The following is a 24,788-nucleotide window of genomic DNA, read 5'->3' as shown; positions in this document are numbered from 1 at the left end:
AAAAATTCTAAAAACGATGGGCTATAACCCATGTTTTTTGAAATTTTGAAATTTTTTCAAATCCTCAAAAATTATGAAAAATTATGAAAAACGACGTGCTATAGTATGCCGTACGGTAGGGGCTATAGCCCATGTTCAAAAATGATGAAAAACGAGGTTAATTTTTTTTTTCAAAAATTCAAAAAACGATGGGCTATAACCCATGTTTTTGAAATTTTGAATTTTTTTCAAATCCTCAAAAATGATGAAAAATGATGAAAAACGACGTGCTATAGTATGCCGTACGGTAGGGGCTATAGCCCATGTTCAAAAATGATGAAAAACGAGGTAAATTATTATTTTTTTTTTTTCAAAAAACGATGGGCTATAACCCATGTTTTTTGAAATTTAGATTTTTTTTCAAATCCTCAAATGATGAAAAACGGCGTGCTATAGTATGCCGTACGGTAGGGGCTATAGCCCATGTTCAAAAATGATGAAACACTAGGTTAATTCTTTTTTCAAAAATTAAAAAAACAATGGGCTATAACCCATGTTTTTTGATATTTCGATTTTTTTTCAAATCCTCAAAAATGATGAAAAACGGCGTGCTATAGTATGCCCTACGGTAGGGGCTATAGCCCATGTTCAAAAATGATGAAAAACGAGGTTAATTTTATTTATTTTTATTCAAAAAACGATGGGCTATAACCCATGTTTTTTGAAATTTAGATTTTTTTAAAAATCCTCAAAAATGATGAAAAATGATGAAAAACGGCGTGCTATAGTATGCCGTACGGTAGGGGCTATAGCCCATGTTCAAAAATGATGAAAAACGAGGTTAATTTTTTTTTCAAAAAATCAAAAAACAATGGGCTATAACCCATGTTTTTTTTAATTTAGAATTTTTTTCAAATCCTCAAAAATGATGAAAAACGGCGTGCTATAGTATGCCGTAAGGTAGGGGCTATAGCCCATGTTCAAAAATAATGAAAAACGAGGTAATTTTTTTTTTCAAAAAATCAAAAAACAATGGGCTATAACCCATGTTTTTTTTTATTTTGAATTTTTTTCAAATCCTCAAAAATGATGAAAAACGTCGTGCTATAGTATGCCGTAAGGTAGGGGCTATAGCCCATGTTCAAAAATGATGAAAAACTAGGTTAATTTTTTTTTTTTCAAAATTTCTAAAAACGATGGGCTATAACCCATGTTTTTTGAAATTTTGAGTTTTTTTCAAATCCTCAAATGATGAAAAACGGCGTGCTATAGTATGCCGTACGGTAGGGGCTATAGCCCATGTTACAAAATGATGAAAAACGAGGTACATTTTTTTTTCCAAAAATTCTAAAAACGATGGGCTATAACCCATGTTTTTTGAAATTTTGAAATTTTTTCAAATCCTCAAAAATTATGAAAAATGATGAAAAACGACGTGCTATAGTATGCCGTACGGTAGGGGCTATAGCCCATGTTCAAAAATGATGAAAAACGAGGTTAATTTTTTTTTCAAAAAATCAAAAAACAATGGGCTATAACCCATGTTTTTTTTAATTTAGAATTTTTTTCAAATCCTCAAAAATGATGAAAAACGGCGTGCTATAGTATGCCGTAAGGTAGGGGCTATAGCCCATGTTCAAAAATAATGAAAAACGAGGTAATTTTTTTTTTCAAAAAATCAAAAAACAATGGGCTATAACCCATGTTTTTTTTTATTTTGAATTTTTTTCAAATCCTCAAAAATGATGAAAAACGTCGTGCTATAGTATGCCGTAAGGTAGGGGCTATAGCCCATGTTCAAAAATGATGAAAAACTAGGTTAATTTTTTTTTTTTCAAAATTTCTAAAAACGATGGGCTATAACCCATGTTTTTTGAAATTTTGAGTTTTTTTCAAATCCTCAAATGATGAAAAACGGCGTGCTATAGTATGCCGTACGGTAGGGGCTATAGCCCATGTTACAAAATGATGAAAAACGAGGTACATTTTTTTTTCCAAAAATTCTAAAAACGATGGGCTATAACCCATGTTTTTTGAAATTTTGAAATTTTTTCAAATCCTCAAAAATTATGAAAAATGATGAAAAACGACGTGCTATAGTATGCCGTACGGTAGGGGCTATAGCCCATGTTCAAAAATGATGAAAAACGAGGTTCATTTTTTTTTTCAAAAATTCAAAAAACGATGGGCTATAACCCATGTTTTTGAAATTTTGAATTTTTTTCAAATCCTCAAAAATGATGAAAAATGATGAAAAACGGCGTGCTATAGTATGCCGTACGGTAGGGGCTATAGCCCATGTTCAAAAATGATGAAAAACGAGGTTAATTTTATTTATTTTTATTGAAAAAACGATGGGCTATAACCCATGTTTTTTGAAATTTTGAATTTTTTTCAAATCCTCAAAAATGATGAAAAATGATGAAAAACTACGTGCTATAGTATGCCGTACGGTAGGGGCTATAGCCCATGTTCAAAAATGATGAAAAACGAGGTAAATTATTATTTTTTTTTTTCAAAAAACGATGGGCTATAACCCATGTTTTTTGAAATTTTGATTTTTTTTCAAATCCTCAAATGATGAAAAACGGCGTGCTATAGTATGCCGTACGGTAGGGGCTATAGCCCATGTTCAAAAATGATGAAAAACGAGGTTAAAAAAAAATTAAAATTTTCAAAAAACGATGGGCTATAACCCATGTTTTTTGAAATTTTGAATTTTTTTAAAATCCTCAAATGATGAAAAACGGCGTGCTATAGTATGCCGTACGGTAGGGGCTATAGCCCATGTTACAAAATGATGAAATACGAGGTAAATTTCTTTTTTCAAAAATTCTAAAAACGATGGGCTATAACCCATGTTTTTTGAAATTTTGAAATTTTTTCAAATCCTGAAAAATGATGAAAAATGATGAAAAACGACGTGCTATAGTATGCCGTACGGTAGGGGCTATAGCCCATGTTCAAAAATGATGAAAAACGAGGTTACTTATTTTTTTCAAAAATTAAAAAAACGATGGGCTATAACCCATGTTTTTGAAATTTTGAATTTTTTTCAAATCCTCAAAAATGATGAAAAATGATGAAAAACGACGTGCTATAGTATGCCGTACGGTAGGGGCTATAGCCCATGTTCAAAAATGATGAAAAACGAGGTTAATTTATTTTTTCAAAAATTAAAAGAACAATGGGCTATAACCCATGTTTTTTGAAATTTTGAATTTTTTTCAAATCCTCAAAAATGATGAAAAACGGCGTGCTATAGTATGCCGTACGGTAGGGGCTATAGCCCATGTTCAAAAATGATGAAAAACGAGGTTAATTTTTTTTTAAAAAAATCAAAAAACAATGGGCTATAACCCATGTTTTTTTTTTTTTAGAATATTTTTCAAATCCTCAAAAATGATGAAAAACGGCGTGCTATAGTATGCCGTAAGGTAGGGGCTATAGCCCATGTTCAAAAATGATGAAAAACGAGGTAATTTTTTTTTCAAAAAATCAAAAATCAATGGGCTATAACCCATGTTTTTTTTTATTTTGAATTTTTTTCAAATCCTCAAAAATTATGAAAAACGGCGTGCTATAGTATGCCGTAAGGTAAGGGCTATAGCCCATGTTCAAAAATGATGAAAAACTAGGTTAATTTTTTTTTTCAAAATTTCTAAAAACGATGGGCTATAACCCATGTTTTTTTAAATTTAGATTTTTTTTCAAATCCTCAAATGATGAAAAACGGCGTGCTATAGTATGCCGTACGGTAGGGGCTATAGCCCATGTTACAAAATGATGAAAAACGAGGTACATTTTTTTTTTCAAAAAATCTAAAAACGATGGGCTATAACCCATGTTTTTTGAAATTTTGAAATTTTTTCAAATCCTCAAAAATGATGAAAAATGATGAAAAACGGCGTGCTATAGTATGCCGTACGGTAGGGGCTATAGCCCATGTTCAAAAATGATGAAAAACGAGTTTTTTTTATTATTTTTTATTCAAAAAACGATGGGCTATAACCCATGTTTTTTGAAATTTAGATTTTTTTTTAAATCCTCAAAAATGATGAAAAATGATGAAAAACGGCGTGCTATAGTATGCCGTACGGTAGGGGCTATAGCCCATGTTCAAAAATGATGAAAAACGAGGTTAATTTTTTTTTCAAAAAATCAAAAAACAATGGGCTATAACCCATGTTTTTTTAATTTAGAATTTTTTTCAAATCCTCAAAAATGATGAAAAACGGCGTGCTATAGTATGCCGTAAGGTAGGGGCTATAGCCCATGTTCAAAAATAATGAAAAACGAGGTAATTTTTTTTTTCAAAAAATCAAAAAACAATGGGCTATAACCCATGTTTTTTTTTTATTTTGAATTTTTTTCAAATCCTCAAAAATGATGAAAAACGGCGTGCTATAGTATGCCGTAAGGTAGGGGCTATAGCCCATGTTCAAAAATGATGAAAAACAAGGTTAATTTTTTTTTTCAAAAATTCAAAAAACGATGGGCTATAACCCATGTTTTTTGAAATTTTGAATTTTTTTCAAATCCTCAAATGATGAAAAACGGCGTGCTATAGTATGCCGTACGGTAGGGGCTATAGCCCATGTTACAAAATGAAGAAAAACAAGGTACATTTTTTTTTTCAAAAATTCTAAAAACGATGGGCTATAACCCATGTTTTTTGAAATTTTGAAATTTTTTCAAATCCTCAAAAATGATGAAAAATGATGAAAAACGACGTGGTATAGTATGCCGTACGGTAGGGGCTATAGCCCATGTTCAAAAATGATGAAAAACGAGGTTAATTTTTTTTCTTCAAAAATTCAAAAAACGATGGGCTATAACCCATGTTTTTGAAATTTTGAATTTTTTTCAAATCCTCAAAAATGATGAAAAATGATGAAAAACGACGTGCTATAGTATGCCGTACGGTAGGGGCTATAGCCCATGTTCAAAAATGATGAAAAACGAGGTTAATTTATTTTTTCAAAAATTAAAAGAACAATGTTTTTTGAAATTTTGAAATTTTTTCAAATCCTCAAAAATGATGAAAAACGGCGTGCTATAGTATGCCGTACGGTAGGGGCTATAGCCCATGTTACAAAATGATGAAAAACGAGGTACATTTTTTTTTCAAAAATTCAAAAAACGATGGGCTATAACCCATGTTTTTGAAATTTTGAATTTTTTTCAAATCCTCAAAAATGATGAAAAATGATGAAAAACGACGTGCTATAGTATGCCGTACGGTAGGGGCTATAGCCCATGTTCAAAAATGATGAAAAACGAGGTTAATTTATTTTTTCAAAAATTAAAAGAACAATGTTTTTTGAAATTTTGAATTTTTTTCAAATCCTCAAAAATGATGAAAAACGGCGTGCTATAGTATGCCGTACGGTAGGGGCTATAACCCATGTTCAAAAATGATGAAAAACGAGGTTAATTTTTTTTTCAAAAAATCAAAAAACAATGGGCTATAACCCATGTTTTTTTTTATTTTGAATTTTTTTCAAATCCTCAAAAATGATGAAAAACGGCGTGCTATAGTATGCCGTAAGGTAGGGGCTATAGCCCATGTTCAAAAATGATGATAAACGAGGTTAATTTTTTTTTCAAAAAATAAAAAAACAATGGGCTATAACCCATGTTTTTTTTTAATTTTGAATTTTTTTCAAATCCTCAAAAATGATGAAAAACGGCGTGCTATAGTATGCCGTAAGGTAGGGGCTATAGCCCATGTTCAAAAATGATGAAAAACTAGGTTAATTTTTTTTTTCAAAAATTCTAAAAACGATGGGCTATAACCCATGTTTTTTGAAATTTTGATTTTTTTTTAAATCCTCAAAAATGATGAAAAATGATGAAAAACGGCGTGCTATAGTATGCCGTACGGTAGGGGCTATAGCCCATGTTCAAAAATGATGAAAAACAAGGTTAATTTTTTTTTTCAAAAATTCAAAAAACGATGGGCTATAACCCATGTTTTTGAAATTTTGATTTTTTTTCAAATCCTCAAAAATGATGAAAAATGATGAAAAACGACGTGCTATAGTATGCCGTACGGTAGGGGCTATAGCCCATGTTAAAAAATGATGAAAAACAAGGTTAATTTTTTTTTTTTAATTTAAAAAACGATGGGCTATAACCCATGTTTTTGAAATTTTGATTTTTTTTCAAATCCTCAAAAATGATGAAAAATGATGAAAAACGACGTGCTATAGTATGCCGTACGGTAGGGGCTATAGCCCATGTTCAAAAATGATGAAAAACTAGGTTAATTTTTTTTTCAAAAATTAAAAAAACAATGGGCTATAACCCATGTTTTTTGAAATTTTGAATTTTTTTCAAATCCTCAAAAATGATGAAAAACGGCGTGCTATAGTATGCCGTACGGTAGGGGCTATAGCCCATGTTCAAAAATGATGAAAAACGAGGTTAATTTTTTTTTTCAAAAATTCAAAAAACGATGGGCTATAACCCATGTTTTTTTAAATTTTGATTTTTTAAAAAACCTCAAAAATGATGAAAAATGATGAAAAACGGCGTGCTATAGTATGCCGTACGGTAGGGGCTATAGCCCATGTTCAAAAATGATGAAAAACGAGGTTAATTTTTTTTCAAAAATTAAAAGAACAATGGGCTATAACCCATGTTTTTTGAAAATTTGAATTTTTTTCAAATCCTCAAAAATGATGAAAAACGGCGTGCTATAGTATGCCGTACGGTAGGGGCTATAGCCCATGTTCAAAAATGATGAAAAACGAGGTTATTTTTTTTTTTTAATTAAAAAAACGATGGGCTATAACCCATGTTTTTTTAAATTTAGATTTTTTTTTAAATCCTCAAAAATGATGAAAAATTATGAAAAACGGCGTGCTATAGTATGCCGTACGGTAGGGGCTATAGCCCATGTTCAAAAATGATGAAAAACGAGGTTAATTTCTTTTTCAAAAAATCAAAAAACAATGGGCTATAACCCATGTTTTTTTTAATTTTGAATTTTTTTCAAATCCTCAAAAATGATGAAAAACGGCGTGCTATAGTATGCCGTAAGGTAGGGGCTATAGCCCATGTTCAAAAATGTAGAAAAACTAGGTTAATTTTTTTTTTCAAAAATTCTAAAAACGATGGGCTATAACCCATGTTTTTGAAATTTTTTTTTTTTTTTAAATCCTCAAAAATGATGAAAAATGATGAAAAACGGCGTGCTATAGTATGCCGTACGGTAGGGGCTATAGCCCATGTTCAAAAATGATGAAAAACGAGGTTAATTTCTTTTTCAAAAAATCAAAAAACAATGGGCTATAACCCATGTTTTTTTTTATTTTGAATTTTTTTCAAATCCTCAAAAATGATGAAAAACGGCGTGCTATAGTATGCCGTAAGGTAGGGGCTATAGCCCATGTTCAAAAATGTAGAAAAACTAGGTTAATTTTTTTTTTCAAAAATTCTAAAAACGATGGGCTATAACCCATGTTTTTGAAAATTTTTTTTTTTTTTTAAATCCTCAAAAATGATGAAAAATGATGAAAAACGGCGTGCTATAGTATGCCGTACGGTAGGGGCTATAGCCCATGTTCAAAAATGATGAAAAACAAGGTTAATTTCTTTTTTCAAAAATTCAAAAAACGATGGGCTATAACCCATGTTTTTGAAATTTTGATTTTTTTTCAAATCCTCAAAAATGATGAAAAATGATGAAAAACGACGTGCTATAGTATGCCGTACGGTAGGGGCTATAGCCCATGTTCAAAAATGATGAAAAACGAGGTTAATTTTTTTTTTCAAAAATTCAAAAAACGATGGGCTATAACCCATGTTTTTGAAATTTTGAATTTTTTTCAAATCCTCAAAAATGATGAAAAATGATGAAAAACTACGTGCTATAGTATGCCGTACGGTAGGGGCTATAGCCCATGTTCAAAAATGATGAAAAACGAGGTTAAAAAAAAATTCAAATTTTCAAAAAACGATGGGCTATAACCCATGTTTTTTGAAATTTTGAATTTTTTTCAAATCCTCAAATGATGAAAAACGGCGTGCTATAGTATGCCGTACGGTAGGGGCTATAGCCCATGTTACAAAATGATGAAATACGAGGTAAATTTCTTTTTTCAAAAATTCTAAAAACGATGGGCTATAACCCATGTTTTTTGAAATTTTTAAATTTTTTCAAATCCTGAAAAATGATGAAAAATGATGAAAAACGACGTGCTATAGTATGCCGTACGGTAGGGGCTATAGCCCATGTTCAAAAATGATGAAAAACGAGGTTACTTTTTTTTTTCAAAAATTAAAAAAACGATGGGCTATAACCCATGTTTTTGAAATTTTGAATTTTTTTCAAATCCTCAAAAATGATGAAAAATGATGAAAAACGACGTGCTATAGTATGCCGTACGGTAGGGGCTATAGCCCATGTTCAAAAATGATGAAAAACGAGGTTAATTTATTTTTTCAAAAATTAAAAGAACAATGGGCTATAACCCATGTTTTTTGAAATTTTGAAATTTTTTCAAATCCTCAAAAATGATGAAAAACGGCGTGCTATAGTATGCCGTACGGTAGGGGCTATAGCCCATGTTCAAAAATGATGAAAAACGAGGTTAATTTTTTTTTCAAAAAATCAAAAAACAATGGGCTATAACCCATGTTTTTTTTTATTTAGAATATTTTTCAAATCCTCAAAAATGATGAAAAACGGCGTGCTATAGTATGCCGTAAGGTAGGGGCTATAGCCCATGTTCAAAAATGATGAAAAACGAGGTAATTTTTTTTTCAAAAAATCAAAAAACAATGGGCTATAACCCATGTTTTTTTTTATTTTGAATTTTTTTCAAATCCTCAAAAATTATGAAAAACGGCGTGCTATAGTATGCCGTAAGGTAAGGGCTATAGCCCATGTTCAAAAATGATGAAAAACTAGGTTAATTTTTTTTTTCAAAATTTCTAAAAACGATGGGCTATAACCCATGTTTTTTGAAATTTTGATTTTTTTTCAAATCCTCAAATGATGAAAAACGGCGTGCTATAGTATGCCGTACGGTAGGGGCTATAGCCCATGTTACAAAATGATGAAAAACGAGGTACATTTTTTTTTCAAAAAATCTAAAAACGATGGGCTATAACCCATGTTTTTTGAAATTTTGAAATTTTTTCAAATCCTCAAAAATGATGAAAAATGATGAAAAACGGCGTGCTATAGTATGCCGTACGGTAGGGGCTATAGCCCATGTTCAAAAATGATGAAAAACGAGTTTTTCTTTTTTTTTTTATTCAAAAAACGATGGGCTATAACCCATGTTTTTTGAAATTTAGATTTTTTTTAAAATCCTCAAAAATGATGAAAAATGATGAAAAACGGCGTGCTATAGTATGCCGTACGGTAGGGGCTATAGCCCATGTTCAAAAATGATGAAAAACGAGGTTAATTTTTTTTTCAAAAAATCAAAAAACAATGGGCTATAACCCATGTTTTTTTTTATTTAGATTTTTTTTCAAATCCTCAAAAATGATGAAAAACGGCGTGCTATAGTATGCCGTAAGGTAGGGGCTATAGCCCATGTTCAAAAATAATGAAAAACGAGGTAATTTTTTTTTTCAAAAAATCAAAAAACAATGGGCTATAACCCATGTTTTTTTTTTATTTTGAATTTTTTTCAAATCCTCAAAAATGATGAAAAACGGCGTGCTATAGTATGCCGTAAGGTAGGGGCTATAGCCCATGTTCAAAAATGATGAAAAACTAGGTTAATTTTTTTTTTTTAAATTTCTAAAAACGATGGGCTATAACCCATGTTTTTTGAAATTTTGAATTTTTTTCAAATCCTCAAATGATGAAAAACGGCGTGCTATAGTATGCCGTACGGTAGGGGCTATAGCCCATGTTACAAAATGAAGAAAAACGAGGTACATTTTTTTTTTCAAAAATTCTAAAAACGATGGGCTATAACCCATGTTTTTTGAAATTTTTAAATTTTTTCAAATCCTCAAAAATGATGAAAAATGATGAAAAACGACGTGGTATAGTATGCCGTACGGTAGGGGCTATAGCCCATGTTCAAAAATGATGAAAAACAAGGTTAATTTTTTTTCTTCAAAAATTCAAAAAACGATGGGCTATAACCCATGTTTTTGAAATTTTGAATTTTTTTCAAATCCTCAAAAATGATGAAAAATGATGAAAAACGACGTGCTATAGTATGCCGTACGGTAGGGGCTATAGCCCATGTTCAAAAATGATGAAAAACGAGGTTAATTTATTTTTTCAAAAATTAAAAGAACAATGTTTTTTGAAATTTTGAAATTTTTTCAAATCCTCAAAAATGATGAAAAACGGCGTGCTATAGTATGCCGTACGGTAGGGGCTATAGCCCATGTTACAAAATGATGAAAAACGAGGTACATTTTTTTTTCAAAAATTCAAAAAACGATGGGCTATAACCCATGTTTTTGAAATTTTGAATTTTTTTCAAATCCTCAAAAATGATGAAAAATGATGAAAAACGACGTGCTATAGTATGCCGTACGGTAGGGGCTATAGCCCATGTTCAAAAATGATGAAAAACGAGGTTAATTTATTTTTTCAAAAATTAAAAGAACAATGTTTTTTGAAATTTTGAATTTTTTTCAAATCCTCAAAAATGATGAAAAACGGCGTGCTATAGTATGCCGTACGGTAGGGGCTATAACCCATGTTCAAAAATGATGAAAAACGAGGTTAAATTTTTTTTCAAAAAATCAAAAAACAATGGGCTATAACCCATGTTTTTTTTTTTTTTGAATTTTTTTCAAATCCTCAAAAATGATGAAAAACGGCGTGCTATAGTATGCCGTAAGGTAGGGGCTATAGCCCATGTTCAAAAATGATGATAAACGAGGTTAATTTTTTTTTCAAAAAATAAAAAAACAATGGGCTATAACCCATGTTTTTTTTTAATTTTGAATTTTTTTCAAATCCTCAAAAATGATGAAAAACGGCGTGCTATAGTATGCCGTAAGGTAGGGGCTATAGCCCATGTTCAAAAATGATGAAAAACTAGGTTAATTTTTTTTTTCAAAAATTCTAAAAACGATGGGCTATAACCCATGTTTTTTGAAATTTTGATTTTTTTTTAAATCCTCAAAAATGATGAAAAATGATGAAAAACGGCGTGCTATAGTATGCCGTACGGTAGGGGCTATAGCCCATGTTCAAAAATGATGAAAAACAAGGTTAATTTTTTTTTTCAAAAATTCAAAAAACGATGGGCTATAACCCATGTTTTTGAAATTTTGATTTTTTTTCAAATCCTCAAAAATGATGAAAAATGATGAAAAACGACGTGCTATAGTATGCCGTACGGTAGGGGCTATAGCCCATGTTAAAAAATGATGAAAAACAAGGTTAATTTTTTTTTTTTTTATTTAAAAAACGATGGGCTATAACCCATGTTTTTGAAATTTTGATTTTTTTTCAAATCCTCAAAAATGATGAAAAATGATGAAAAACGACGTGCTATAGTATGCCGTACGGTAGGGGCTATAGCCCATGTTCAAAAATGATGAAAAACTAGGTTAATTTTTTTTTCAAAAATTAAAAAAACAATGGGCTATAACCCATGTTTTTTGAAATTTTGAAATTTTTTCAAATCCTCAAAAATGATGAAAAACGGCGTGCTATAGTATGCCGTACGGTAGGGGCTATAGCCCATGTTCAAAAATGATGAAAAACGAGGTTAATTTTTTTTTTCAAAAATTCAAAAAACGATGGGCTATAACCCATGTTTTTTTAAATTTTGATTTTTTTAAAAACCTCAAAAATGATGAAAAATGATGAAAAACGGCGTGCTATAGTATGCCGTACGGTAGGGGCTATAGCCCATGTTCAAAAATGATGAAAAACGAGGTTAATTTTTTTTCAAAAATTAAAAGAACAATGGGCTATAACCCATGTTTTTTGAAAATTTGAATTTTTTTCAAATCCTCAAAAATGATGAAAAACGGCGTGCTATAGTATGCCGTACGGTAGGGGCTATAGCCCATGTTCAAAAATGATGAAAAACAAGGTTAATTTCTTTTTTCAAAAATTCAAAAAACGATGGGCTATAACCCATGTTTTTGAAATTTTGATTTTTTTTCAAATCCTCAAAAATGATGAAAAATGATGAAAAACGACGTGCTATAGTATGCCGTACGGTAGGGGCTATAGCCCATGTTCAAAAATGATGAAAAACTAGGTTAATTTTTTTTCAAAAATTAAAAAAACAATGGGCTATAACCCATGTTTTTTGAAATTTTGAAATTTTTTCAAATCCTCAAAAATGATGAAAAACGGCGTGCTATAGTATGCCGTACGGTAGGGGCTATAGCCCATGTTCAAAAATGATGAAAAACGAGGTTAATTATTTTTTTCAAAAATTCAAAAAACGATGGGCTATAACCCATGTTTTTTGAAATTTTGATTTTTTTTAAAATCCTCAAAAATGATGAAAAATGATGAAAAACGGCGTGCTATAGTATGCCGTACGGTAGGGGCTATAGCCCATGTTCAAAAATGATGAAAAACGAGGTTAATTTTTTTTTTTTTTAATTCAAAAAACGATGGGCTATAACCCATGTTTTTTGAAATTTTGATTTTTTAAAAAATCCTCAAAAATGATGAAAAATGATGAAAAACGGCGTGCTATAGTATGCCGTACGGTAGGGGCTATAGCCCATGTTCAAAAATGATGAAAAACGAGGTTAATTTCTTTTTTCAAAAATTCAAAGAACGATGGGCTATAACCCATGTTTTTTGAAATTTAGAATTTTTTTCAAATCCTCAAAAATGATGAAAAACGGCGTGCTATAGTATGCCGTACGGTAGGGGCTATAGCCCATGTTCAAAAATGATGAAAAACGAGGTTAATTTATTTTATTTATTTTTTAAACGATGGGCTATAACCCATGTTTTTTGAAATTTTTAATTTTTTTCAAATCCTCAAAAATGATGAAAAAAAAACACTTTTCGGCCAGTTATAGCGCCACCTTGAGGCTGAGTTGAAATTGTTCATGTGGCATTTCGTCCTCGGCCTAGTGGGAATGTGGGTGCACAATTTCACGGAAATCACGCGATGTGTTCATGATTTGCAGCATTTTGTTTGAAACTGAGCACTCCTGTGAACTTTGGAAGCCAATCTTAACCAATCAGGATGGAGTCTGATAAATCTGAAAGACCCGTTTCGTTGAATGGCTCTAGAGAGACTGTGTACCAATTTGCGTGATGTTTGGACAAAATCTGTAGGTGTACTGTGCAAAAACTTGTTTTGCACAAAGCGGCCTCCTGGTGGCGCTATAACAGGCCGTTCTGGAAAGTTTGGGGCAGAGGTTCATGGTTGGCATCCAGGGAGTGTGTGTGCAAAATATGGCATCGAAAAACTTGTTTTGCACAAAGCGGCCTCCTGGTGGCGCTATAACAGGCCGTTCTGGAAAGTTTGGGGCAGAGGTTCATGGTTGGCATCCAGGGAGTGTGTGTGCAAAATATGGCATCGACCGGGTTAACGGTGGCCGAGATTAGCTGTTCACGGACACACGGACACACACGCGGACGGACGGAGTGCAAAACATACTCTCCCCACATGCCTTCGGCCTGGTGGAGACAATAAGCTGTGAAACAAATTTGTGTAGCAAGCTTCTTGGATCTGGCAGCGTCAGGTTAGGTGTGATGTGGTTTCTTTGGGAAAGAGGGATGGACAGCCATGTGTGAGATCCAGACTGAGTTTAATGAACAGAGGAAACACTGCCAAGTCACTGGACTGAGTTCACCTCATCACATAATCACATTCTCTCTTTCTCTTTCTCTCTCTCTCTCTCTCTCTCTCTCTCTCTCTCTCCTGGTGCCCGTAATTCATGATCCATCTTAAATGACAGCGTCTCACGACGAAAACAGCTGAGCTTGTAGGTCGGACGGTCGGTTGTTTACGCCGTGCAACACAGCCATACGACAAAGTATAAATCTGGCTTAGCTGTGGTACCCCTTCCATTCCTTCCCCACTCATTATTTCACATGGGCCCTGCTGTGTATTTACAGTAGCCTACCTCTCACTCAGCAGCCTTTCCCCTCCACTCCTCTCTCAACCTCTCTGTCTCTCTTTCTCTCTCTCTCTCTCCATGTCAGCTGGAGGGACAAGAAGAACAGTCCAGAGCCCTGGAACAAGCTGGACCCAACCAACCAGCAGAAGGTGACTATTCTTCCTCCACAAACTGCATATATAATATATAGGCTAACATATACCGTCTGACTCATCACTCCAATTATGGCCATTGGGAAAACCAATCTAGACAAAGAATGGCTTTCAATGCGCTCCCATTTAGAGAAACTAATTTAGATGGACCACGACCACAGCTTATTTCTTTTATCTGTGGGCACCCCCGACACATCTGTTCAAACAAAAGAGCAACATGGCATAAATGAAGGAAGATGGTACCAACAGGAGTCTTTTTAGTGGGCATTTAACTGAACTCTTCAAGCGAGGGCTACTAAACTAGTTACATCCCCAGACAAGCTAATGCAAATATTACCAAGGCTGATATAAGGAAGAAAAACAGGGCATAAACAATAATGATGTTTTTTTGCAGGGAACTGATCGGTGGGGGTGAGCGGGGGGGGGGGGGGGGGGCTAGGGAATGGTTCAAGGTAGCACTGCTTGCCAGTTTGCAGTTTGAAAGTCAGTGCACTGCAGACAAAAGGTCAGGACACAGCATGTTTAATTCTTCATGGCCAGGCAAAGGTCTCGCATCAAGATTCCACCGGAGTCCAAACAATGATCTTAATGAAGAGGGAGGGGGGTCGCGGGTGAGGGCGAGGAGACAAGAGGCCAGACAGCAGAACACTCCAAAAATACGAGGGAAGAAGCTAATCGGAGCTGACGTTAAAAAAGCGGTTCCTTTCATGGTTAGAGAGGTCTGCATAGCATGCACTCATTACAGTCATACTGTATCCACTCTCTCTTTTTTTTTGCTCCCCTAGATTTTGGCACTGATTTTAATTTAGGCAAAAACAATTTAAATGTATTCCTTTTGTCTCACAGTTTCTGGCCGTCAACACAGACTACAAGAGCCTGAAGAAAGAGGGCCCTGACTTCTAAAGGTCCTTCAGTAAGCAACTTTGGCAGGACGTCCATGTGTCACTGACTACGACTATGGTGTTGCAGACTTGCAGTAATAATTCCTTTTAATCTCCTGCTTGGACTCGTCTCCTGCACATTATTACCCTCAATAATACTGAATAAATAAAACACGAACGATTTTAAAGAATAGTATTAGTAATTAGACCTATTGTGATTTATGTATTCATGAACACAGTGGCTGATTGCTATACTGTTGAAGCAGATTTTCAATATTGGTAGAATATAGGGAGCATTAAGAAGAGATTGGAATGACATGAGACTCAAATCCAGAATATTATTGGCCAAAAAGGGAAAATACCAAGGCTCTATTTTTTTTTACATAAACAATTCTCCCCAATTTAGTATTTTTGCCAAGCAGGAGTTTAGACCCTCAATTTTCAATAAAATTATCATTTCAATAGGGTTTTGCACTGGTCTTTGCACTGGTGCAGTGCTCGGGCCCTAACAAGATAATACTGGATATAGTATAGGTTGAATATAATATTAGACAAGTAAAGGTAAAACGTTGCAGAAGCAAAGGGGGAGTGTACACAATATGAACAGAGAATAATTTAGTAACCTGTATATAAGTAAAAAAGTATATACAATGTGCAAGTAGGCTACAAGATGTACAAAGTACAATATGTGCAGAGGGGTTTGTCCCAAAAAAGGAGGGGAAAGAAAGTAGTGTTTACAGATTGAAGGCATAAACCTGGAAGTGATATATATATTTTTACATTGTTCAAGGCTCTTGTTGAGTCTCTTCGTGTTAACCTTGTGACACCACAGGCACTAACAGTCCATTGCTGGGGGGTTATTTGTCCTTCACAGTCCTTTTTGCTCTGCTACAATAAGTGCCAAAACACCTGCTATCATATGAGTTCTGCAGGGACGGGAGGGAAGTACCCGTGGTCTGCTTGGCCGACCTCACCGCCGTCCCCCTGGGAGGAGTTACCTTAATATGAATCGGATCCAGACATAAGTAGAAGTACGGATTTTGATATCCGGCTCTAAGATATCATATATCAGGACTGTTATAGTGCCTGTGGTGTCACAAGGTGAAAATGTTGTAAATGGTGTAACAGGGTAATGTCAATCGGTGTGAGCTGTATTTTTTCATGAGAATATAATAGTAGCCTATATACAGGAAAACTGTGGAATGAAATCTATTTCCATTTGATATTTAAAAAATAATGTAACGTTATAATTATAATGACTAATGAGTAAGCATTCATTCACTTAAAGTGGGTAAAATATTCAATATTTGTATGTGGTTACACCATTCTGTAATTTTGTTAAAATGGTGCAAAATACTTTTCCAATGACATGAAACCAACATGACAACCAAATGTACATTTTAACAAAGCTAATAAATGCCTTTAAAAAACGATTTAAAAATATATTCTCTTTTGTCATCTTGCCGACTCTGCCAACCCCATTTTTTCACTGACCTTTTTACAGAAAATATGCCATACAGGAATAAAAAATAAGCCAATACATTACGATGCTACTGAGGGGGAGAAACAGTCTACACTGACAATGATTTAATTGTGTACCCAGATTTCAAATTATTGATGACAATATTTACCAAACTCTGGAATGTTCTACAAAAGTGCAATAATTGCTTGTATTTCCAATCACTATTTACCAAGCACCATTTACTGCACTAATCCTAAATTAAGTATGTCACATGTAGGCACACATGCTGAGATTGAAGTTGTGGATGAAGAGGACCAAAAATAGAAATCAGTCATCAAACATTGATGCATGTGGGTCATATAAACCAGTTCTCAGAGAGTCCCACAGAGAGGCAGGAAGACGCAGCCCGGAGAGAGGAGTCATTGAACTGTTTCATCGCTGTTTGCAAGGACCAAAACATTCATTTTCCATTTGGTGGAGGTTTGCTTGTGAAATGACTGACTCTGTATCAATAGTTTATCTAAGCTCATCTCGCTCAAGAATCGCCTAAGGGTGGCGCCATTTCCATGGTGCCACCCTTAGGCGATTCTCTCGCTCGATTCGCTTGATAAACTGAGGTTACTAAAGTAACCCAGAGTTTCTCTAAATATGCCTCCTGCTGGCACAAGTGTCCAATTTTGGACAGTTTATTGGTGGTGAAGGGTGGGTGGGTGGGTGGGTGGGTGTGCGTGCGTGCGTGCGTGCGTGCGTGCGTGCGTGCGTGCGTGCGTGTGTGTGTGTGTGTGTGTGCGTGTGCGTGCGTGCGTGCGTGCATGCGTGTGTGTGAAAGTGTGTTTATATGTGCACTGCAGGCATACAGCTATGCATACTTGTCCTCACTCGATACCCTAGTGGGACACCCAACCGCAGCCTATAAACCAACAATGACACACAAATTGCACCAAGGTTGCAACACTGACTTCCCCTAATATATTCCTTAATAGACAATCTATGGCTTCCGCCAAGCTATCTGTTGCCTCCTCGAACAGAGCGAACAGCCAGTGGGCTGAAGCGAAGTGAGGATTGGTGCAAGCATCACCCCCTTTAAACAGCAATATACCTCCTGACTCTGTGATGCCTTGCCCAGTATGTGGTGGCTGTTGCTGTTGCTGTGTGTGTGTGTGTGTGTGTGTGTGTGTGTGTGTGTGTGTGTGTGTGTGTGTGTGTGTGTGTGTGTGTGTGTGTGTGTGTGTGTGTGTGTGTGTGTGTGTGTGTGTGTGTGTGTGTGAGAGAGAGAGGGTGCACGTACACGTGCCTTGCCCAGTATGTGGTGGCTGTTGCTGTGTGTGTGTTTGTGTGTCCGAGGGTGTACGTGCATGTGTGTGTGTGTGTGTGTGTGTGTGTGTGTGTGTGTACAGTATGTGTGTCCGTACTGTACATGCATATACATATACAGTAAATGTGTGTGTGTGCTTTTGCGATTATGCCCAGTGTGCTTGCTTTAGCCCAGCTTATTACTTGTCAGCGGGCTCTGGGCTTCTGACAGTGTACACTCACACACATGCATGCAAGTGTGCACACACACACACACACACACACACACACACACACACACACACACACACACACACACACACACACACACACACACACACACACACACACACACACACACACACACAGGGGGGAAGACAGTCATTATCCTACCTGAAAAGCTTCACAGGCCATTGCGATTGTGCTGGTCCCATTTGATATTCTTTGAATTACGATGCGAGACCACATGCAATATGCACCAGCAGGCCTGCCTGGGTGTCAGCCCCAAACTCACAGTTGGGATAAAAGTCTGTCAAGCATGGACAGACACTGGAATTGTATTTCCCTTTTTTCCCCCACACTTTCTTTTTTACATCTCACTTACTGTATGCGTTCCTTCTAACCGTTTTTAGTTTGAGGCAATTTGAACATTTCCGTGTACGAAGGTTAAATGTCGACTTTGATATGCCGATACTTTGCCTGGATATTTCTGGCTTTCCTTTTTGTCTCCACCAGGCCGAAGGCATGGGGGGAGAGTATGTTTTGCACTCCGTCCGTCCGTGTGTCCGTGTGTCCGTCCGTCCGTCCGTGTGTCCGTGTGTCCGTGTGTCCGTGTGTCCGTGAGCAGCTAATCTCGGCCACTGTTAACCCGGTCGATGCCAAATTTTGCACACACACTCCCTGGATGCCAACGATGAACCTCTGCCCCAAACTTTCCAGAACGGCCTGTTATTTTTTGCACAGTACACCTACAGATTTTGTCCAAACATTACGCAAATTGGTACACAGTCTCTCTAGAGCCATTCAACGAAACGGGTCTTTCAGATTTCTCACACCGAACACATCGCGTGATTTCCCTGAAATTGTGCACCCACATTCCCACTAGGCCGAGGACGAAATGCCACATGAACAATTTCAACTCAGCCTCAAGGTGGCGCTATAACTGGCCGAAAAGTGTTTTTACCTCTAACTGCGGATCTGTGGATAACTTTGTATGCCAACTCCCTAGAGGCCAAGGAAAAACCTTTGTCTGGAATTTTTCACATCTGCTCTTTATAGCGCCACCAGGAGGCCGACATATGTAAAACACATTTTCTATTATTACTCCTTCAGATTTTATCCAAATTTCACGCAAATCGGTACACATGATCTCCATAGTCATGTGATCAAGACAGGTTTGTTTGATTTCTCATATTCCATCCTGATTGGCCACGATTGGCTCCTACAGTTTTCAGGAGTAGCCCGCTTTGTACAAATCGCCACAACTCCTCAACGCAGCGTCCCATTGCGATGAGACTGTGCACGCATATTCCCACTAGGCTGAGGAAGAATCCTGGTGGAGACCTGTGCCCAGAAGGGCACTTTTTTTTGTCATGTACTTGCCATTTTATAGCTAAGCAATGGAATCGATAGCAGAAAACAAACAATGCTGATACTGTATGTCTCCATGGTTGATATGTCTGTCAAACAGTGCATGTTTCCAAAAACGTTCTCAGACTGAGACATCCCAGGCCTTACCAGACGAGGAAGTGTGGCAGCGTGTTATCAAGCTGTCACATGTGGGTGTATACTTGGTGTTGTTTGCCACCTTGTAATATTTGAGAAGAGAGTACTTTCGTCTCCACACTTTAAGCCCTGGGCAGAGAGAGAGAGAGAGAGAGAGAGAGAGAGAGAGAGAGAGAGAGAGAGAGAGAGAGAGAGAGAGAGAGAGAGATAATAAGAAAAGCAGATATAGCAAGAAAAATCTGAGAAAGAAAGGGAGACACAGATTTTGAGGGGCGCTAGTCCGTCCTATGCACAGCTTTGTGTGTGTGTGTGTGTGTGTGTGTGTGTGTGTGTGTGTGTGTGTGTGTGTGTGTGTGTGTGTGTGTGTCTGTAGCACAGAATGTGATGATTTGATGTGGGGTTTTTTTTAGATAAGGATTAATTTTAATGGCTGCAGATGAGATATACTGTAAGTCAGTTGTTGGAAGTGGGGGACAACTAAATAAGTAAATAGGACACGCAGCTAAACAGGAGGTGGTGGTGGTGGTGTAACAACATTAGCATGGCTGATGAAGACAGGCCCTGGGCAGATTTCCCCTGATCCAGTGGAGATAGTGGGGCTCTTTATTCTTTCATCCTCATAGCAGGAAGCTCACGTGTGCATGTTTCCAACTCACACGGACAGACACATGGCCAAATCAAATTACTCTGGGGGACTTCACACTTGCGCTTAAGATCAGCAGTCCCCAAATCATGCAAATCTCAAAACCGTTGGTGGTGTTGTGTAATTCTCTCACTCCCCTCGAAATCTAAAGGCCTATTCATACTGGTTTTAGGTGACCACTGAAACGGCGGTCATTGAGCCATATTATAAATTTGAAAGCACTATATTTCTAAAACTATGAAACATTTCAAAGATTCCCTTTCAGGCAAACATGTCCACCGTAAGATGAACCTAAGTAGGCTAGAATGGGGTTGCTAGGTGTAAGTATGTAGGACTAGTAGCATGCCAAAATTTGTGCTATTGCCATAGAGAATGCATTGGGCGTTTAAGTTAAATAACTCAGAAACTCTAAAACATTTCAAAGTAAAAAGTTCCAGCATGTGTCTCCACAATAACCTGAATAATAAAAAGTGTGAATGGAGTTTCTAGGTGAAAGTGATTTTATACGTGCCAATGTTTGCCATTGAGCCCCATTGTAAATTTGAAAGCACTATATTTCTAAAACTATGAGACATTTCAAAGATTCCTTTTCAGGCAAACATGTCCACCGTAAGATGAACCTAAGTAGGCTAGAATGGGGTTGCTACGTAGGTGTAAGTATGTAGGACTAGTAGCATGCCAAAGTTTGTGCTATTGCCATAGAGAATGCATTGGGCGTTTAAGTTAAATAACTCCGAAACTATAATAAAACATTTCAAAGTAAAAAGTTCCAGCATGTGTCTCCACAGTAAGCTGAATAATAAAAAGTGTGAATGGAGTTTCTAGGTGAAAGTGATTTTTGACGTGCCAATGTCTGCCATTGAGCCCCATTGTAAATTTGAAAGCACTATATTTCTAAAACTATGAAACATTTCAAAGATTCCTTTTCAGGCAAACATGTCCACCGTAAGATGAACCTAAGTAGGCTAGAATGGGGTTGCTGTAATGTAGGACTAATAGCATGCCAAAGTTTGTGCTATTTCCATAGAGAATGCATTGGGCGTTTAAGTTAAATAACTCAGAAACTATAAAAAGATTCAAAGTAAAACGTTCCAGCATGTGTCTCCACAGTAAGCTGAATAATAAAAAGTGTGAATGGAGTTTCTAGGTGAAAGTGATTTTTTGATGTGCCAAAATCTGCCATTGAGCCCCATGTTAAATGTCTCAAATTTGAAAGCACTATATTTCTAAAACTATGAAACATTTCAAAGATTCCTTTTCAGGCAAACATGTCCACCGTAAGATGAACCTAAGTAGGCTAGAATGGGGTTGTTAGGTGTAAGTATGTAGGACTAGTAGCATGCCAAAGTTTGTGCTATTGCCATAGAGAATGCATTGTGTTGCGGAGGATGAGAGGAATGCTCTCATCCTCCGCAACACCCATTCTCATACACCGCTATACACCGCGAGGATATGGGCTATAGCCCATATCGTACGGCATACTATACTGTAGCACGCCGTTTTTCATCATTTTTGAGGATTTGGAAAAAATAAAAAAATAAAAAAAACGATGGGTTATAGCCCATTGTTCTTTTTAATTTTTGAAAAAATATAATATCCTCGTTTTTCATCATTTTGGACCATGGGCTATAGCCCATATCGTACGGCATACTATAGCACGCCGTTTTTCATCATTTTTGAGGATTTAAAAAAAATTAATTAAAAAAAACAAAAAACGATGGGTTATAGCCCATCGTTTTTTGAATTTAGATTTTTTTTTTTAATCCTCGTTTTTCATCATTTTGGACCATGGGCTATAGCCCATATCGTACGGCATACTATAGCACGCCGTTTTTCATCATTTTTGAGGATTTGAAAAAAAAAAAGAAAAAAAAAAAAACGATGGGCTATAACCCATCGTTTTTTGAAAAAAAAAGAAATCCTCGTTTTTCATCATTTTGGACCATGGGCTATAGCCCATATAGTACGGCATACTATAGCACGCCGCTTTTCATCATTTTTGAGGATTTGAAAAAAGAAAAAAAAATTAAAAAACGATGGGTTATAGCCCATCGTTTTTTGAATTTTTGAATTTGTTTTAATCCTCGTTTTTCATCATATTGGACCATGGGCTATAGCCCATATCGTACGGCATACTATAGCACGCCGTTTTTCATCATTTTTGAGGATTTGAAAAAATAATAATAATAAAAAAACGATGGGTTATAGCCCATCGTTTTTTGAAAAAAAAAATTAACCTCGTTTTTCATCATTTTGGACCATATCGTACGGCATACTATAGCACGCCGTTTTTCATCATTTTTGCCATTGAGCCCCATTGTAAATTTGAAAGCACTATATTTCTAAAACTATGAAACATTTCAAAGATTCCTTTTCAGGCAAACATGTCCACCGTAAGATGAACCTAAGTAGGCTAGAATGGGGTTGCTAGGTGTAAGTATGTAGGACTAGTAGCATGCCAAATTTTGTGCTATTGCCATAGAGAATGCATTGGGCGTTTAAGTTAAATAACTCATAAACTACAAAACATAAAAATAAAAAAAGTTCCAGCATGTGTCTCCACAGTAAGCTGAATAATAAAAAGTGTGAATGGAGTTTCTAGGTGAAAGTGACTTTTGACGTGCCTATATAGAGCTGCCATTGAGCCCCATGTTAAATGTCTCAAATTTGAAAGCACTATATTTCTAAAACTATGAAACATTTCAAAGATTCCTTTTCAGGCAAACATGTCCACCGTAAGATGAACCTAAGTAGGCTAGAATGGGGTTGCTAGGTGTAAGTATGTAGGACTAGTAGCATGCCAAATTTTGTGCTATTGCCATAGAGAATGCATTGGGCGTTTAAGTTAAATAACTCATAAACTACAAAACATAAAAATAAAAAAAAGTTCCAGCATGTGTCTCCACAGTAAGCTGAATAATAAAAAGTGTGAATGGAGTTTCTAGGTGAAAGTGACTTTTGACGTGCCTATAGAGCTGCCATTGAGCCCCATGTTAAATGTCTCAAATTTGAAAGCACTATAGTTCTAAAACTATGAAACATTTCAAAGATTCCTTTTCAGGCAAACATGTCCACCATAAGATGAACCTAAGTAGGCTAGAATGGGGTTGCTAGGTGTAAGTATGTAGGACTAGTAGCATGCCAAATGTTGTGCTATTGCCAGAGAATGCATTGGGCGTTTAAGTTAAATAACTCATAAACTACAAAACATAAAAATAAAAAAAAGTTCCAGCATGTGTCTCCACAGTAAGCTGAATAATAAAAAGTGTGAATGGAGCTTCTAGGTGAAAGTGACTTTTTACGTGCCTATAGAGCTGCCATTGAGCCCCATGTTAAATGTCTCAAATTTGAAAGCACTATATTTCTAAAACTATGAAACATTTCAAAGATTCCTTTTCAGGCAAACATGTCCACCGTAAGATGAACCTAAGTAGGCTAGAATGGGGTTGCTATAGGTGTAAGTATGTAGGACTAGTAGCATGCCAAATGTTGTGCTATTGCCATAGAGAATGCATTGGGCGTTTAAGTTAAATAACTCATAAACTACAAAACATAAAAATAAAAAAAAGTTCCAGCATGTGTCTCCACAGTAAGCTGAATAATAAAAAGTGTGAATGGAGTTTCTAGGTGAAAGTGACTTTTGACGTGCCTATAGAGCTGCCATTGAGCCCCATGTTAAATGTCTCAAATTTGAAAGCACTATATTTCTAAAACTATGAAACATTTCAAAGATTCCTTTTCAGGCAAACATGTCCACCGTAAGATGAACCTAAGTAGGCTAGAATGGGGTTGCTAGGTGTAAGTATGTAGGACTAGTAGCATGCCAAATTTTGTGCTATTGCCATAGAGAATGCATTGGGCGTTTAAGTTAAATAACTCATAAACTACAAAACATAAAAATAAAAAAAAGTTCCAGCATGTGTCTCCACAGTAAGCTGAATAATAAAAAGTGTGAATGGAGTTTCTAGGTGAAAGTGACTTTTGACGTGCCTATAGAGCTGCCATTGAGCCCCATGTTAAATGTCTCAAATTTGAAAGCACTATAGTTCTAAAACTATGAAACATTTCAAAGATTCCTTTTCAGGCAAACATGTCCACCATAAGATGAACCTAAGTAGGCTAGAATGGGGTTGCTAGGTGTAAGTATGTAGGACTAGTAGCATGCCAAATGTTGTGCTATTGCCAGAGAATGCATTGGGCGTTTAAGTTAAATAACTCATAAACTACAAAACATAAAAATAAAAAAAAGTTCCAGCATGTGTCTCCACAGTAAGCTGAATAATAAAAAGTGTGAATGGAGCTTCTAGGTGAAAGTGACTTTTTACGTGCCTATAGAGCTGCCATTGAGCCCCATGTTAAATGTCTCAAATTTGAAAGCACTATATTTCTAAAACTATGAAACATTTCAAAGATTCCTTTTCAGGCAAACATGTCCACCGTAAGATGAACCTAAGTAGGCTAGAATGGGGTTGCTATAGGTGTAAGTATGTAGGACTAGTAGCATGCCAAATGTTGTGCTATTGCCATAGAGAATGCATTGGGCGTTTAAGTTAAATAACTCATAAACTACAAAACATAAAAATAAAAAAAAGTTCCAGCATGTGTCT

General features: G+C 35.7%; 1 protein-coding gene across 1 annotated transcript in view; it reads left to right on the top strand.

Annotated features, from left to right (window-relative positions):
• Positions 1-16,440, top strand: part of LOC310862523 (NADH dehydrogenase [ubiquinone] 1 alpha subcomplex subunit 4-like 2) — a 90,150-nt gene extending 73,710 nt beyond the window's left edge. The window contains exons 4-5 of the mRNA XM_083770460.1: positions 14,111-14,174; positions 15,024-16,440. Of these exons, the coding sequence (XP_083626586.1) occupies positions 14,111-14,174; positions 15,024-15,080 (121 nt within the window). The 3' untranslated portion in view covers positions 15,081-16,440. The remainder of the gene's footprint in view (positions 1-14,110; positions 14,175-15,023) is intronic.
• Positions 16,441-24,788: the final 8,348 nt, after the last annotated feature.

Source organism: Protomyctophum parallelum (assembly GCF_964188405.1).
Source record: "Protomyctophum parallelum genome assembly, chromosome: 8".
Taxonomy (NCBI): domain Eukaryota; kingdom Metazoa; phylum Chordata; class Actinopteri; order Myctophiformes; family Myctophidae; genus Protomyctophum; species Protomyctophum parallelum.
This window is presented reverse-complemented; position numbering and strand designations above follow the sequence as displayed.